This window comes from Pecten maximus, chromosome 19 (genome assembly GCF_902652985.1).
Source record: "Pecten maximus chromosome 19, xPecMax1.1, whole genome shotgun sequence".
NCBI classification, from domain to species: domain Eukaryota; kingdom Metazoa; phylum Mollusca; class Bivalvia; order Pectinida; family Pectinidae; genus Pecten; species Pecten maximus.
In genome coordinates this window covers 27856636-27875709 of record NC_047033.1, presented here as the reverse complement: position 1 = coordinate 27875709, position 19074 = coordinate 27856636, and the positions used below count along the sequence as shown (strand labels likewise).

General features: G+C 37.3%; 2 protein-coding genes across 2 annotated transcripts in view; one reads left to right on the top strand and one right to left on the bottom strand.

The window, feature by feature from the left end:
• Positions 1 to 280: 280 nt before the first annotated feature.
• Positions 281 to 9390, top strand: LOC117317983 (calmodulin-like). The gene is made up of 5 exons (XM_033872955.1): positions 281 to 665; positions 2572 to 2602; positions 3568 to 3711; positions 4734 to 4976; positions 8815 to 9390. Exons 1-5 carry the CDS (start codon positions 663 to 665, stop codon positions 8895 to 8897), a joined length of 504 nt encoding a protein of 167 aa, XP_033728846.1. The 5' UTR covers positions 281 to 662; the 3' UTR covers positions 8898 to 9390.
• Positions 9391 to 10984: 1594 nt separating this feature from the next.
• Positions 10985 to 19074, bottom strand: part of LOC117317982 (hyccin-like) — a 104316-nt gene continuing 96226 nt past the window's right edge. Inside the window, exons 10-12 of the mRNA XM_033872954.1 lie at positions 14763 to 14850; positions 14106 to 14262; positions 10985 to 13400 (exon numbers count right to left, since the gene is read on the bottom strand). Of these exons, the coding sequence (XP_033728845.1) occupies positions 12952 to 13400; positions 14106 to 14262; positions 14763 to 14850 (694 nt within the window). The 3' untranslated portion in view covers positions 10985 to 12951. The remainder of the gene's footprint in view (positions 13401 to 14105; positions 14263 to 14762; positions 14851 to 19074) is intronic.

Below are 19074 nucleotides of genomic sequence, written 5' to 3'. Positions count from 1 at the left end.
ACATACCTGTCTTTACCTTAGGTAAATTAGTAACGGGAACGGTACACATACCTGTGTGAGGTAAGCGAGATATCTACATGATATATGTATAGATAGTTTTTATATAGGTATAAAGTAAGTCCTATTTGACCGACGAGACGTGTTGACCACATCGACATGGTGAACGGCGAGATGATACCTCTGGATACATTTTAATCACGTGACCTATGTTTTTCATACATTTACTGACTTGTGAAGAGGTGAACTCTCATTATAGATAACCGACCAGGAGGATTAACCGCCAAGGAGGATTGACCGCCAAGGAGGATTAACCGTCTCTCGATACATGTATTATCCAATGATGAGGTGTGCACATGCGTTTATTACTAACCAGAACATTTAACCACGCAAGTGCTAACCGACGACAAGTACGTGTATCATATTTTTTAATAATCTGTGAAAAAGTTTGATTGATAATTATACCCAAACGAGGACTTGTATAAACCGATAGCAAAGTTTTGCAATATCTTTTCAGCGCAGAGTTCCCTTCACTCATATTTGAATTTTAAAAAAAGCGTAAAAAATTTATGGAAGTTATTGTTAATCTATGAGGAAGTGTGATCACGTCAACCAAGACTGAAAAAAACAGGGAATTTTGTTCTGAGGGAAAAGTTCAGGAAAGCATGGTAAGTCTATATGTGTAAATCTCATATAAAATATGAATGGGTTCCCAGTTCATAATCAAAACTGTCTTAAGGAAAACAACATTATGTCTAAATATAAGATTGGGATTTTTTGAGTCATTTCATTTACTGTAAAAGTGGATATATTCGCGGTGTGGAATTTTTCGATTATTTCGCTATCAGTAAATCTCCGCGAATATATTAACGCATAAAAATACTAAATATAAAAGATACATGTTAGCGCAAAAATATCTTGACGGCGCGAAAATATCCACACCGCGAACACTTTGGAAGCTGGCTAAGCGAAAATTTTCACACGCGAAAATATCCACTTTTAAAGTATTATAATCTCAACATCGTTACAAACAATGGTATGCAGAGATGTATAGCATTATAGACGATATGATCATCAATTAATGTAATGCAATACGCATGCGAGAATATACAGAGGGATGAAAATATTCAAAATATGTCGAAGCAATTCTATTTTATAGAACAAATGTTAGTTATGGAACATACACTGTTAATCTATCTTGATAAATGTACCAAACTTTTTTTTAGGAAATATACATTTTTGGACATTTAGATATTTTATAATGATAATACACTATATCTTATGATTAATTTAGATGGTTAGCAACACTATCTTTTGTTTTCTAAATAAGAAAATTCAAATATATAATGATACTCGTCTCAAGTGTCTTTTTATCACATACATGCTGCATGCATGCATGTATTTGGCAGATACGTTCAATTCCATGGTAAAACTCTCACAATTCCAGTTTCAATGGGAAAGGATTGTTACTAGTTCTGAATCTACAAAGTCATAGCTATAATTGTCCACATGAGATTTGGATTTGGTGCATACCTATTAGTGTAAATATGAGAGAGAGAGAGAGATCTGGGTCATTCCTATTAGTGTACATATGAGAGAGAGATCTGGGTCATACCTATTAGTGTAAATATGAGAGAGAGATCTGGGTCATACCTATTAGTGTAAATATGAGGGGGGAGATCTGGGTCATACCTATTAGTGTAAATATGAGAGAGAGATCTGGGTCATACCTATTAGTGTAAATATGAGGGGGAGATCTGAGTCACACCTATTAGGGTAAATATGAGAGAGAGATATGGGTCACACCTATTAGGGTAAATATGAGAGGGAGATCTGGGTCATACCTATTAGTGTTTATAGAGAGAGAGGGAGATCTGGGTCATTCAATTTTTAGGATACAAGGGTTGACAAGCGGTTAATCGGTATCGATGTCATAGCGAGAGCTAAATATTGTAGATAGGGATCAATCGATATAGGCTGAGGAAAGGGAGGTATATATATAATTGGTATTTCTGGCTAGGTGATTGGGTGCCGTAGATCTCGAGTTCGAGGCCCGGTCAGGGCACTTGTCATAAAATTGTCTTCCTTCGTCATTTGTGTTACTATGTTATATATGAGAGAGATCTGCGCTATTACTAACGGTTTGACTGCAAGGTCAAGCGGTGTCCATAAGCCACTTAAGTCCAGTTAAGCCGCTCTATATAAATATTTGCATATAAGCCATTATTTAGTAATGAATATCGCAATCACCATGAACGTGTTTATTCAACTGATCATGGTCCTTATAGCGCTTGGAACCTGTCAAGCTTATGACGTTAGACAAAACCATGTTGAAATTTAAAAAATCTCTGTTTTTTATGTGTTTCCATTCGATGCTGCATTTAATGAGTTTTTCCAAGACGCAAAATTTTAATCAAAACTGCTACACCTACATATACATAAGTACCGTATACGGGGTAGCAATAGATTGAGGTATTTTGACATTGAGCGGTATAAACTAGCCGGAAGGTCGCATTTCCAATTAGATATTCTCTCGGATGAATTAACACTTTAATTAACATTTTAAATTTTCAGGCCCAGTCTTTAACAGACGATCAGAGAGCCGGTAAGTGAAAATCAAACCAGTTTCGGGCACAGCTATACCAGGGAGCTTTAGTATTCTACTTTTCATAAATGATAAATCTCCAGATATGTCTTGTTTCAATGTTGATGACACATTGCTCCCTGAATACATTTTATGAAGGAAATTTCAGAGAAATCGTCATTTCGAAAATTTTATGTTATCACAAAAATAGTCAAAAGTTGTATTGTTGTCAATTAAATGTTTTAATGAATGAGCACAAGAAACATTATATTATGAATTTTAGTATCGACCAATCGGAAAGGTGTTTTTGATTCGCCGCATTGTATTACACCCGGGGACATTTTAGTCTGGATTACATGCCTTAGTACCATTTCTCTCCGCTACGCTGCGCTCATGAATACGTGTATTTTTTAAGCGAAGCCTAACGGAGAGTAGAAAAACTACGGCAGATAATCCAGTCTATTTCCATTGTTATCTCCTTGTTTTGTTTGTTTGTTTGTTTTTGTTTTGTGCTCTAGGGTGTATACCTATCTGGTTCTGATACTGTGTTATGATAAATACGGGATCTGAATTGAGCTTCCGTTTTATGTCGTAGAAGTTTTTATTCATGTCTAAAATTCGAGACGAGTTTCATAAAATCTCATACAAAAAATTAAACGTGCTGTTTTATAATACATCTTGAGAACACTTTTTTTCCGCCATTTTCAATTCACTATCAATTTAATGACGTCACGTCACATTTCGAGAACATTCACTATGCATCATGTGATAAATGTTATTCTCCGTGTAGCGGGACAGGACCGGGTCGATCATCGGTGACCAGGTAGCTCAATCGGTAGAGCATCCGGCTAGTGTTCGGAGGTCCCGGGTTCGAACCCCGGTCTGGCCGTGCATTTTCCCACTACTATTACAAAAGTATGGTATACTGGATTAAAAATGATATACATGTACAATGTAACTAAATAAGAATATTCCTCTTGTTCTAGCTCTCCAAGATGCCTTCAACAAGTTCGATATTGACGGAAACGGTTCTATAACAGCAGGGGAATTGGGACTAGCCATGAGGTCAATAGGAGAAAATCCTTCCACCAGGGAAATCCGGGAAATCGTGGACGCTGCTGATCTCAACAGTGAGTTGTTTTTTTTTTTAAATAGCATATGGAACCTAACAACTTCTTCTATAAATCCATAAATCGTGAGCCCATATACATTTGTCTTTGGAAAGTTTTTCACGGTAATGACCGATACATTATTGGCATGTATTACTACAATAAAAGCTAAAGCTAGGGTATGATGTAGTTGTAACGTGCACAGAGAGTCCAGCTGAGCGGTCATCCATCCAAGAATTGACTAACGTTCAACAGTGCCCAGCTTCGGAATTCGGTACACAGACACGACACTCAATCGCTCGGCCACACAATACAAGCTACATCTATATCTTCGGACAATGCAACTGAAATGTCCATATGCATCAGCCGTCACATATAATAACCTATATTTATATTCAGTACCACTGGGTTCCAAATAGGTAAATGGCCGAATGATATCGACATACTTCTAAGTCTTATAGAAAAGCTAAAGAGCTAAAAACCTATGATCTGCTAGCATTGGAGTATCGTTTTCATAACTCTGACACGCCATATTACTTCATACATTTTTTTTGTAGATGACACTGTATTCCAGATCACTAAAACGCTTCCATGGTAGATACATTTGGTAGTACTAATGTACTGATAATCCTAGACATGATTATACATGACATAGAGCTGATGAGTTGATGTCTTTGTCCCATTCTAGGTATTTTGTAGTGTGAGGCCTAAATATCTGAGTCTACCTGTTGGAGTGTGTGATTGTGGAGAGTGTAGTCGTGGTGTATTTTGTTTCGTTTAGGTGTTATGTTAATGATGTTGCATTTGTATGGATGAAACTTCATCATCCAATCTGTTTCCCATTGTGCTGCTGCGTGTAAATCTTCTTGTAGTTTTATTGTGTAATCCTTTCTTTAATGTTGTTTATTTTTCATGCCTTCATTTATGAATGTTGGAAACAATATAAAAAGTTTAAAGCGCAATCTTAATTTTACGATTTATAATACATGTACCATAAGTTAGATAGAATTTCTACGTTAAAAAAATATTATTGAATTGTTCAGGAAACGGCACGATCGAGTTTGAAGAATTCGTTGAGATGGTTGCAGAGAGATTAAAAGACTTTGACGCTGTATCAGAAATGAAAGAAGCATTTGAGGTATTTGATCGAGATGGCGATGGGTTTCTAGATAGAGACGACATCAGAAAGGCGATGTCGGGACTGGGTGTGTCTTTAACGGAACCGGAAGTGACGGAGATGATGGAGGTGGCGGACACGGACAAAGATGGCCGACTTAATTACAAAGGTACATACACAAAATCTCAAAAAACAAAGGGCTATTGAAACTTACATTGTTAGTCAGAATACTATCTATAGTGTATACTTAACAAAGATACAAAAAAAGGTACAAGAAATGGGACGAATGATCAAATTTAGCTAAATATGAACCAGTGAAAACAAAGTTGATTCTACAGTAAAGGAGAGTATGACCATTTATTCTGGTGGGTGAGGCGTCCTCTCCAATGATACATACTTGTATTATCATATACACTGTGGTAGTGAAGCAGAACTGGACCCTTGTAGTAGGGTAAAGTGAAGCCCATAGTAACGTATCATTATGGTGAACTGCCCCCCCCCCCTCCATAGTAAAGTACCATTATGGTGATGAACTGCCCCCCACAGTAAAGTGCCCCCCCATAGTAAAGTACCATTATGGTGAACTGCCCCCCCCCCCCATGGTTAAGTACCATTATGGTGAACTGGCCCCCCCCAGTAAAGTACCATTATAGTGAACTGCCCCCCCCCCCTCCCAGTAAAGTACCATTATGGTGAACTGCCCCCCATAGTAAAGTACCATTATGGTGAACTGGCTCCCCATAGTAAAGAACCATTATACTGCCTCCCCCAGTAAAGTACCATTATGGTGAACTGCCCCACATAGTAAAGTACCATTATGGTGAACTGCCCCCCCCCCCCCATAGTAAAGTACCATTATGGTGAACTGCCCCCCTCCCATTGTAAAGTACCATTATGGGGACCTGGCCCCCCTAGTAAAGTACCATTATAGTGAACTGCCCCCCCCCCCCCCCAGTAAAGTACCATTATGGTGAACTGCCCCCCATAGTAAAGTACCATTATGGTGAACTGGCTCCCCATAGTAAAGTACCATTATACTGCCTCCCCCAGTAAAGTACCATTATGGTGAACTGCCCCACATAGTAAAGTACCATTATGGTGAACTGCCCCCCCCATAGTAAAGTACCATTATGGTGAACTGCCCCTCCCCCATGGTAAAGTACCATTATGGTGAACTGGCCCCCCTAGTAAAGTACTATTATAGTGAACTGCCCCCCCCCCAGTAAAGTACCATTATGGTGAACTGCCCCCCATAGTAAAGTACCATTATGGTGAACTGGCTCCCCATAGTAAAGTACCATTATACTGCCTCCCCATAGTAAAGTACCATTATGGTGAACTGCCCCCCCCCCCCCCATAGTAAAGTACCATTATGGTGAACTGCCCCCCCCCCCCATAGTAAGTACCATTATGGTGAACTGCCCCCCCCCCCCATGGTAAAGTACCATTATGGTGAACTGCCCCACAAAGTAAAGTACCATTATGGTGAACTGCCCCCCCCCCTAGTAAAGTACCATTATGATGAACTGGCCCCCCATAGTAAGTACCATTATGGTGAACTGCCCCACATAGTAAAGTACCATTATGGTGACCTGCCCCCCATAGTAAAGTACCATTATGGTGAACTGCCCCCCCCCCCCCCCCCTAGTAAAGTACCATTATAGTGAAGTGAACCTCCCCCCCCATAGTAAAGTACCATTATGGTGAACTGCCTCCCCCCATAGTAAAGTACCATTATGGTGAACTGCCCCTCCCCCATAGTAAAGTACCATTATGGTGAACTGCCCCCCCCCCCCATGGTAAAGTACCATTATGGTGAACTGCCCCACAAAGTAAAGTACCATTATGGTGAACTGCCCCCCCCCCCCCCTAGTAAAGTACCATTATGATGAACTGGCCCCCCATAGTAAGTACCATTATGGTGAACTGCCCCACATAGTAAAGTACCATTATGGTGACCTGCCCCCCATAGTAAAGTACCATTATGGTGAACTGCCCCCCCCCCCCTAGTAAAGTACCATTATAGTGAAGTGAACCTCCCCCCCCCCCATAGTAAAGTACCATTATGGTGAACTGCCCCTCCCCCATAGTAAAGTACCATTATGGTGAACTGCCCCTCCCCCATAGTAAAGTACCATTATGGTGAACTGCCCCCCCCCCCCCCTAGTAAAGTACCATTATGGTGAACTGGCCCCACATAGTAAGTACCATTATGGTGAACTGCCCCACATAGTAAAGTACCATTATGGTGACCTGCCCCCCATAGTAAAGTACCATTATGGTGAACTGGCCCCCCATAGTAAAGTACCATTATGGTGAACTGGCCCCCCATAGTAAAGTACCATTATGGTGAACTGGCTACCCATAGTGAAGTACCATTATAGTGAACTGCTCCCCCCCCCAGTAAAGTACCATTATGGTGAACTGCCTCCCCATAGTAAAGTACCATTATGGTGAACTGGCTACCCACAGTAAAGTACCATTATGGTGAACTGGCTACCCACAGTAAAGTACCATTATAGTGAACTGGCTACCCACAGTAAAGTACCATTATAGTGAACTGGCTACCCACAGTAAAGTACCATTATAGTGAACTGGCTACCCATAGTTAAGTACCATTATGTTGAACTGGCTACCCACAGTAAAGTACCATTATGGTGAACTGCCCCCCCCCCCCCCCCTATTAACCTATTAAAGTACCATTATAGTGAAGTGAACCCCCATGGTAAAGTACTATTATGGTGAACTGGCTCCCCCTATGGTAAATTGAAGCATTTCACTATTTTCTTACTTATTAACTTTTTTTCACCAAATCCTTTTAAGAATATCTCGTTTCATTCCTCTGAACACAATAACACTCAAAAAGTGTTTGTCAGGAAATCTAGGGTGGGGCGGGGGGGCACTTCACTTTACGTATACCATGGCCATTGGAAAGTGATCACTATTTTCTTACCGATTATTTTTTTTTTCTCACCAAATCCTTTTTAGATTACCTTGTTTCATTTTTTCTGAATACAATAAAACACAATGAATATTTGTGTCAATCATCGGCAACCAGGTAGCTCAATTGGAAGGGCATCTGGCTAGTGTTCGGAGGTTCTTAGTTCAAACCCCGGTCTGGCCGAGCATTTTCCCACTCCTACTACAGTAGGATTTAGCTACAGTACTGTAATGACAGAACATAACTTGGTACTTGTTAGAGAAATATATATTCTCCATTTCAAGATCTACCCAATTAATTCTGGTCGCTGACAAAAAATGAATGGTTGGTGTCATTCAGCTGACGAATATATATCTCTGACTCAGGAGGTAGAGTTGTCACTTACCATGCTGAGTGTACCAGGGTTCAAATTCTGTTGGGGGCTTGTTCAGCAACTTTCTCCCATTTTCTTTCACATTGTATGGCATTTTCAGCTTATTAGATTGTGCTGTGTAATCCGAAAGTTACCTATATCATATCATTACCACCCTCCAAAAACATTAAAGACTGTGTTTCTGTGTTAATTTTTAAATTAACAAATGAATATTTACGTCATGAAGAAACCCTGTCATACTCTGCCTCTGTATTTAGTATGTAGCTTTTGACCTGATAAATGATCATTAATATTACTTTTTATTTGTTGATGTTAATTTGACAGATTTCTATACCATAAATGTCATTTCATGCTTTCTGTGTGAGAAAATTTTAGTTTTCTTTAAATGGTGTGTAATGTATGGTGTTCCGGTTAAGGGCCAAATTTCCAATATCGCTCCTTCGACCTAAATGCGAAAGGAGCGAAGGAGTGAAAACACGATGGTGAAGGAGTGAAAACACGATGGTGAAGGAGCGAAGAAGCGAAGGAGCGATATTGGAATAGTAATGTTTTCTTATGGACAGTTCTAAATCAAGAAATTTCATGAAGTTAAGAAGAATTAATTAAACCTAGGCCTGATACTGGATTCATATCTTAACCCTCTATTCAATGTTTTTGTACAATATTTGTTCATCAGTGATTTTATCGTTACAGAATTTGTGGCGATGCTAACCAGTGGTGACCAGTATAAAGCAGATAATATTTTACTTTCACTAAAACCATCCCTGACGATATGATATTTACTGTAAATATATAATTATCGATCAGCCTGCTTCGACCAACGTGCAATATTACCATCCACTATTTATCTGTGTTAATATTTCTTTGACGAAATCTGTGGTGTTTGACAATTAAATTTGTTTAGAGTAATTTAGAGATGTGTTATATGTAAAGTAAATATTAAAAATATGATAGAAAATTGATAGACAATTAGATGTTTCAATACTTCTATCATTCACCAAGAATGAACTATTGTCAACACAAAGCCGCATCGACTGACAAGTTAATTAAGAACTAATACAAAGTTGGACAAAGGGAAGTAACTCTGATATAACATTCGATGAATTCAATATTTTCTGGGAAGTTCTCAAATGTTTGCTGCAAGCAAATACAGTCAAATCTCGATGATTCGCTGTATCGAACGTTTTGCTTGGTCCCGAACCTCTCACTATATAACGCTACTAACGAACCTATTTATGATTCAAATTTTTATAAATCGAAGTTTTTGATGTATCAAACTTTTTTCATGGCCCGTAAGCTATGATATTATAGGTAATTGACACATTTAAACAAAAAAGTTACCTGTACTGACCACTGGACAGGTGTTTGTCATGCCCCCGGCGGCAAGAGTTCGCACCTCTCCCCCGAATGCCCTGACTGACAATAGGGATAACGATAGCGTGTGTTGTCACTCTCGATCATGGGGCTAATTAATAATCAGACCAAATTGATAGATACAAGGTGTATTTAGAAGCCATGACATGAAATTACTCCGGTAAAACATTTCGGTAGTCGTCTCTGATAATCTCTGCCGCCATTGAAATCAGCGGTCAGTGAGTACATCTTACAGAACAGTAAAACAAGCGGACCAATTTTAAACAAAAAATATTTGCGATGTCTTCACTCATATTTAAAGTGTCATGTTTCAAACTTATACATAAATATCCAAGTAAATCGATTATTTGTCATTCAATCATGCATTCTCCAACCGATCGGCATTCTGCAATTTATATGCACATAATGTAAAGAGCCTAACGTAAGTGTGCATTGTAACCGATACATAGTTTGTTAAATTAATAAAATGCTTAGGTATAATTAATGAAAAATATTTTTTATTTTGTTGTGTTTGAGGTACTAAACTTTTCGATGTGAGCCTGACGGACGACAATTGACACGAAGACACGAGGACATGTAACGTTAACAGATATATGGTCATTATCAAGAAAACGTTGATTTGTTGTCAACCATGAATAATTCGAAGTCCCGCTGTTTCAAAGTTTTTCTGTTAGTCACTTGAACTTCGAAACATCCCAGATCTTTCACTAGATGGACATCATCATAACAGACCAAATACATTAGACCATCTCTTATATCATATCTTCCCACTCATTTAATTATATGGATGTCTTTTTTTTTCATTTACGTAAGAGGCAGTGTATACACTTTCATTGTCAATATTTGAAAATTAACAATGCTGGGTAATCCTCATTTTCAATATTTGAAAATTAACAAGGCTGGGTAAACCTCATTTTCAATATTTGAAAATTAACAAGGCTGCGTAAACCTCATTGTCAATATTTGAAAATTAACAATGCTGGGTAATCCTCATTTTCAATATTTGAAAATTATTAAGGCTACATAAACCTCATTTTCAATATTTGAGAATTAACAAGACTGCGTAAACCTCATTTTCAATATTTGAAAATTAACAAGGCTGCGTAAACCTCATTTTCAATATTTGAAAATTAACAAGGCTGCGTAAACCTCATTTTCAATATTTGAAAATTAACAAGGCTGCGTAAACCTCATTTTCAATATTTGAAAATTAACAAGGCTGCATAAACCTCATTGTCAATATACATGTACATGTATTATAGTTGATTTGCCCTTGGTGTTACAACAAAGAAGTAAAAATACTATTCATTTTGTATGCCTATTGAGTGTATGTATTGGTGTGGAAAAAAACGAAAATAAATAAAAAAAAACAGATCAAATAAATAAAGGAATAAATAATAAACAATAAAATAAATTATCATTGAGAAACCTTTTACAGGAACATGGACACTATTCCACGGTACAATGTAAAAATTCAACAGACACAGCATTTAGCAGAAATAGAAGTCTTTATTATATTAAACACACAAGCTAAACATTGATGATCTCGAGTACAGCCACACTACCCAAACCTACACATATACGTAAAACTCGTTGAAGTTGATATGGACCACTAAGAACCTTATCAATAATTAGTACAATGTATTCCGAAGATTGTTCGAGAGTATTCTCAACTTTTCCAGGACAACAAAGACGTTTAATATCCTTAATCTCATCTGTTCATATTTCTAAAATCAATCAGGATTATTCTTAACGTCCCCCAAAAGGATTTTTAAAAGCTCAATGGCCATAGGGATGTTGTGAACCTCTGCTAAAGGAACAAGGCAAGAAAAACTAGAAATAAATACTGATACACAAGAAAATTTGCTACAGAATGTGAAATAAACTATTTTCTTTCATGTAGGTCAAAGGTCAAATCGTAGGTCAGAGTGACCTACCTTTGGTACATGACACACCACCTTACTCAAGTGAAGCCATGTCTAAAAAATTTTCTAGTGTAGGTCAGATTAAAATGTAGGTCACTGACCTACTTTTGGTACATGACACATCACCTTACTCAAAGTGGCTAAAACTTTTTCTATAGTGTAGGTCAGAGTTAAAATGCCTTATGTAAGTGAGCCAAGTCCAAAGTATGAAGTAGGGTATGAAGAACATTAAAAAAATTGATCTTCTGAATAGATAAAAAGTTTAAGGGTCAACATTCAGGCCCATATTGACTCCCCTATATTGTTTGCACCATTGGTAAAATTTTAAACACAAATCGATCATACACAATTGATCAACAATAGAAATAATATTTTAACATACAAAATGATAAAAACATTTATTGAACATGAACAACAGTTGACTCTTCTACATCATAGTTTAAATCTCTTATAAAACATTCATTATATACTTATGCTATAACATTTTCTTTGTTTTAAAAACTGATGAAATATTTTTTGAAAAATGATAATGGAATGCTAAATTTCAAAAATGTTATTCTAAACTATTAATAACAGCACAAATAATGGTTGAAGTTGTCTGTCCTTAAATTTAAAGGATTTTCAAGACTTTCTGGACAATGATGAACATCAAAGGAAATTTAAATAGTTATGTAACATGTGACATATAGTCGTATATCAAGCCGCAATACTGAAATTGTATATAGCTCAAGACTTTGTCACAAACACTATCATTATTTATTATTATTTTTAGAAAATGTTACATTCTTTACAAACTCATTTTTTTTTTGTTGGCAAGTATTTTTGGAAACTTACTTTCTTACCAAGCACTGAAGATTTGATTTTTGAGGATGAATATTTCATGAATACTCTTTCTTTCGTAACAAAAGATAAATCACTGCACTTCAATGTATTCCAGGGCTTTTCCATGTTCCAAGCTACAAAAATAGTTTGCAGAAGAAGGGAAGCAACTCTGCCAATTGGAGGTGTTATCTTCCCAGACCATATACCCAGAATGTTTGCAGTAATATACCCAGAAAATGATCTAAATGTCCATCATGTATACCTAACATGACCCCTTAACTTTATCAACACATTTGTTTTAAATACAACTCAACACCACATTCTCACCAACTGATTTGAGGTAATTAATATCAAGTCCAATCTGGAAGCTTTATTGCACTAATTGTTCTCACATGTGCTGATGAAACAAACAACTGTAATTGAAAACAATTGATAACAAGCTCTGTCACTGCATTAAATTATTACCTACTGAATGAGTACAGTTGAAAATTTCACAAATTAGAATCTTGGTTTTGGAAAATAAATTCTATTTGACTTTTTGGTCATGAGTAACATCATAATTGTACCCTGTACAATGTTCAACTGTGTGGTTCTAAACAATTACACAACGACACCTTAACCATAACAAAAATAATAACTAAACCATCAAATTTAACCTTTAATATGAATAAAATATATCCACCAGTTTATATAATAAATTAACATAACTCTATAAATCAGTACTATAATTTTCAGTATTTACAGATGATGAAGATGGATTTCGAGAATGTTTATTTTTTAGTTCCTTTGTGAGACCTAAAGCGCTGGTTGTTTTGAGTTTAGCCATTTGGAGAATGCTACTCCCACCGCCGCCACCGCTAATTTTCTCATCTAGGTCTTCGTGAGTGGAATATTTCTGCATTTCTATAGTATCTACAATTGATCGAGAGCTGTTTTTCACTACGTTGACCTGTACATTGTCAACTGAGTCACCGTTTTGTCTAGTTGTCTCCCCTTCTTTCTTTGAATCTTTCAACTTGAATTTTTCTCCCTTTTTCCCAAATGCTGCCGAGAGTTTTCCTGATTTTGATGATTTGAGCACAGGCTTGTGACTGTCTCCGTCCTCCTCGATAGTCTGTAGTTTAACACCTTCTTCTGTCGTCGGAATACTTATATCCTCTGTAAAAACCAATATATCCAGCAATGCATGAGATATAGCCAAGAAAAGATGTTGTTTAATCTAGGTCAAAATTTAGGTCAGAGTTACAGTTGGAGTATAAGTATATATATAGGTCAAAGGGTCAAAATGTAGGTCAGAGTGATCTACTTTTGGTACAACACACTGCCTCACTAAGGTGAACTAAGTATGACAAGTGACAAATAGTGTAGAAGATAGAGCCCGACATGCTAAAGCACGGAAGGATGGACAGGTACAGATTTAAATTAATTATTATATTGTGGCCAATAAAAAGAGGTTGAACTTCTCCCTACTCAATACCTCACACATAGTCAGTACAGTTTTGAATGAATAAATTTTCTTAGTGGGCGAAAAATTTCTTCGCATGTTTAAAGTATAATGTCAGGCTACAAAACTGTAACATTAGATAAAGGATACATCATTATAGCACAAAGTGTTGTCTTCAAATTTGGATACCCTTTACTGATATTAGAGTTGTGTCCCTTTACTGACATAATAATTCTTTAGTAATGCCTTTCTGATTATTACCAATAATCAATTATAGATCTGTCAATCTCACATCACTAGTTGAAAACCATGGTTTCTACATGCCCCTTAAGACATAAGTAATAACTAGCACAATTTTTCCTTTGCATCAAACCACCTGAGCTTGTTTGACCTGAACACAATATGTCGAGTTAACTTACCTGGGAGTTTGCGTGCCCTAAATGAAGCATTGGTAATGGCAGATTTGGAGATGGTATGACCAGAGGTGGCCGGGGTCAAGGACATGCTGATGCCCATTGGACCGTCGGAGTGTCCAGCCGCGTTACACTGAAGTGAGTTGCGTATGGCATTTGTTACCTAGAAACAAAAGCAAATCATCTCCTTTAGAATCCATGAGGTAAGGATATTCAGTTGGAAAGATGTGTGCCTTTATTTTTGAGTTGTATCCCTTTATTGACAAAAGTCTAGAGTTGTGTCCCTTTATTGATGTTAGTCTACAGTTATGTCCCTTTATCAGCATTTGAGCTGTTTCCCTTTATTGATGTTAGTCTAGAGTTGTGACCCTTTATTGACTTTGGTCAGCTAGAGTTGTGTCCCTTTATTGACATAAGTGTAGAGTTGTTTCCCTTTATTGACAGTCTAAAGTTGTGTCCCTTTATTGACAAAAGTCTAGAGTTTTGTCCCTTTATTGATGTAAGTCTAGAGTTGTGTCCCTTTATTGATGTTAGTCTAGAATTGTGTCCCTTTATTGACATTTGAGCTGTTTCCCTTTATTGATGTCAGTCTAGAGTTGTGTCCCTTTATAACATTTGAGTCATTTTGCAGTTTCAGTAGTGTAGGAATAGCTAATTACTTACCAGTAAAACGTCTGCATAGAGTTCATAACAGGCTCTGTGATGGATGTCAACAGCGGCCTTAATCCCTGGTGATGTTTGTCCATTATACCTACATGAAACAGATACCCAGCTATTTACTTTCCACCTTCATATAAAGTTTTCTAAACTCGAATATTTGTTCCTCTTTTACCAATATAGATCTGTGACAAAGTTCCCAAACTGGGTAAGTTGATTCTAGCTAACAAGTTGATTCTAGCTAAGGGTTAACATGTATATGTGGGTTGATTCTAGCTAAGGGTTAACATGTATATTTGGGTTGATTCTAGCTAAGGGTTAACAGGTATATGTGGGTTGATTCTAGCTAAGGATAACATGTATATTTGGGTTGATTCTAGCAAAGGGTTTACATGTATATGTGGGTTGATTCTAGCTAAGGGTTTACAGGTATATTAGGGTTGATTCTAGCTAAGGGTTAACATGTATATTTGGGTTGATTCTAGCTAAGGGTAACAGGTATATTTGGGTTGATTCTAGCTAAGGGTTAACAGGTATATGTGGGTTGATTCTAGCTAAGGGTAACAGGTATATGGGGGTTGATTCTAGCAAAGGGTTTACATGTATATGTGGGTTGATTCTAGCTAAGGGTTTACAGGTATATTTGAGTTGATTCTAGCTAAGGGTAACAGTTATATTTGGGTTGATTCTAGCTAAGGGTTAACAGGTATATGTGGGTTGATTCTAGCTTAGGGTTTACATGTATATGTGGGTTGATTCTAGCTTAGGGTAACAGGTATATTTGGGTTGATTCTAGCTAAGGGTAACAGGTATATGTGGGTTGATTGTAGCTAAGGGTTAACAGGTATATGTGGGTTGATTCTAGCTAAGGGTTAACATGTGTATTTGGGTTGATTCTAGCTAAGGGTTAACATGTATATTTGGGTTGATTCTAGCTAAGGGTTAACAGGTATATTTGGGTTGATATTAGCTAAGGGTTAACAGGTATATATGGGTTGATTCTAGCTAAGGGTAACAGGTATATTTGGGTTGATTCTAGCTAAGGGTGAACAGGTATATTTGGGTTGATTCTAGCTAAGGGTGAACAGGTATATGTGGGTTGATTCTAGCTAAGGGTGAACAGGTATATGTGGGTTGATTCTAGCTAAGGGTGAACAGGTATATTTGGGTTGATTCTAGCTAAGGGTTTACTTGTATATGTGGGTTGATTCTAGCTAAGGGTTAACATGTTTATTTGGGTTGGTTCTAGCTAAGGGTTAACAGGTACATGTGGGTTGATTCTAGCTAAGGGTAACAGGTATATTTGGGTTGATTCTAGCTAAGGGTTAACAGGTATATTTGGGTTGATTCTAGCTAAGGGTTAACAGGTATATTTGGGTTGATTCTAGCTAAGGGTTAACATGTATATTTGGGTTGATTCTAGCTAAGGGTTTACAGGTATATGTGGGTTGATTCTAGCTAAGGGTTAACAAGTATATTTGGGTTGATTCTAGCTAAGGGTTAACATGTATATTTGGGTTGATTCTAGCTAAGGGTAACAGGTATATTTGGGTTGATATTAGCTAAGGGTTAACAGGTATATTTGGGTTGATTCTAGCTAAGGGTAACATATATATGTGGGTTGATTCTAGCTAAGGGTAACAGGTATATGTGGGTTGATTCTAGCTAAGGGTTAACAGGTATATATGGGTTGATTCTAGCTAAGGGTAACAGGTATATTTGGGTTGATTCTAGCTAAGGGTGAACAGGTATATTTGGGTTGATTCTAGCTAAGGGTGAACATGTATATGTGGGTTGATTCTAGCTAAGGGTGAACAGGTATATGTGGGTTGATTCTAGCTAAGGGTGAACAGGTATATTTGGGTTGATTCTAGCTAAGGGTTTACTTGTATATGTGGGTTGATTCTAGCTAAGGGTTAACATGTTTATTTGGGTTGGTTCTAGCTAAGGGTTTACAGGTACATGTGGGTTGATTCTAGCTAAGGGTTAACAGGTACATGTGGGTTGATTCTAGCTAAGGGTTAACAGGTATATTTGAGTTGATTCTAGCTAAGGGTTAACAGGTATATTTGGGTTGATTCTAGCTAAGGGTTTACAAGTATATTTGGGTTGGTTCTAGCTAAGGGTTAACATGTATATTTGGGTTGATTCTAGCTAAGGGTTTACAAGTATATTTGGGTTGATTCTAGCTAAGGGTTTACAGGTATATTTGGGTTGATTCTAGCTAAGGGTTAACAGGTATATTTGGGTTGATTCTAGCTAAGGGTAAACAGGTATATTTGGGTTGATTCTAGCTAAGGGTTAACAGGTATATTTGGGTTGATTCTAGATAATGGTTTACAGGTATATTTGGGTTGATTCTAGCTAAGGGTTAACATGTATATTTGGGTTGATTCCAGCTAAGGGTTTACAAGTATATTTGGGTTGATTCTAGCTAAGGGTTAACAGGTATATTTGGGTTGATTCTAGCTAAGTTGGTTCTAACATATACAGTCCAGGACCAGCAAGAAAGAATCTGATAAAGGAGATAATCAAATTATCTCCCTTTGTATTACTTACATGATGAAATATATTCCTGAGAGCATCTCCACTAGAAGGGCGGGGCTGACAGGGATCCTTGGGGGTAGTTCGCCTACTTGGCTTCTCCTCTTGCCCTTTGACCTTTCCTCTCCAATACGGAAGCTGGCCAGTGGCTGACCCTCATCCTCCTCTAACTGGTGCAGGTTTGTGAATCCAGTTGTTGCAATTCTGAAAATCGTAACAGTTGTCCAATACAGATGTCCCTTGGCAATATACATAGCATGACTCCATTAAAGTCTTCATGCACAGCGCCTACATTTATGCATTGAACTGCTTTCGCGCTTCATGAATTTGCCCTTGTCCAGTTGGCATTCATTAGCCCATGACTTCCAAATGAAAGCAGCAGATGAAATTAATTGGACAGAAATCATTGTCTAGTAGGTTATCCAATATGGGAAGGGTTGTCTAGGTTTGTTACATTGGGTGGCATATCCATCGTGCCAGTCTACCATTACACCAGGGCATGAATAACACAATTCAACATCATTGGTCCTTCAGACAAGTTTGGGTTCAAAAGTACTGAGGTGCAACATACTGTAGTGGTCCAATTAAACTGAATTAGAATTACTTATCTTGATTTTCTGAAGAAAACTAGAAAATGTCACTAAATACAAATTCCCTCACATCTTTAGCAATAAGACCTCTGATATGTCCATATTTGGCTACAAGACCTCTGATATGTCCTTATTTGGCTATAAGACCTCTGATATGTCCATATTTGGCTATAAGACCTCTGATATGTCCATATTTGGCTATAAGACCTCTGATATGTCCATATTTGGCTCTAAGACTTCTAATATGTCCATATTTGGCTATAAGAACTGATATGTCCATAAGTGTCTATAAGACCTCTGATATGTCCATCTTTGGCTATAGACTTCTGATATGTCCATATTTAGCTACAAGACCTCTGATATGTCCATATTTGGCTACAAGACCTCTGACATGTCCATATTTAGCTATAAGACATCTGATATATCCATATTTGGCTATAAGACATCTGATATGTCCATAATTGGCTATAAGACCTCTATGTCCATATTTGGCTATAAGACCTCTGATATGTCCATATTTAGCTATAAGACCTCTGATATGTCCTTATTTGGCTACAAGACCTCTGACATGTCCATATTTAGCTATAAGACATCTGATATGTCCATATTTGGCTATAAGAACTGATATGTCCTTAAGTGTCTATAAGACCTCTGATATGTCCATCTTTGGCTATAAGACTTCTGATATGTCCATATTTAGCTACAAGACCTCTGATATGTCCATATTTGGCTCTAAGACTTCTAATATGTCCATATTTGGCTATAAGAACTGATATGTCCATAAGTGTCTATAAGACCTCTGATATGTCCATCTTTGGCTATAAGACTTCTGATATGTCCATATTTAGCTACAAGACCTCTGATATGTCCATATTTGGCTACAAGACCTCTGACATGTCCATATTTAGCTATAAGACATCTGATATATCCATATTTGGCTATAAGACATCTGATATGTCCATATTTTACTATAAGACTTCTGATATGTCCATAATTGGCTATAAGACCTCTATGTCCATATTTGGCTATAAGACCTCTGATATGTCCATATTTAGCTATAAGACCTCTGATATGTCCATATTTGGCTACAAGACCTCTGACATGTCCATATTTAGCTATAAGACATCTGATATATCCATATTTGGCTATAAGACATCTGATATTTCCATATTTTACTATAAGAC

Excerpts from the sequence above, each read along its gene's own strand:
- LOC117317983 (XM_033872955.1), top strand. Across the intron at positions 2,603-3,567 it reads AACAGACGATCAGAGAGCCG|CTCTCCAAGATGCCTTCAAC; the intron begins GTAAGTGAAAAT and ends CTCTTGTTCTAG. Across the intron at positions 3,712-4,733 it reads GGACGCTGCTGATCTCAACA|GAAACGGCACGATCGAGTTT; the intron begins GTGAGTTGTTTT and ends TGAATTGTTCAG.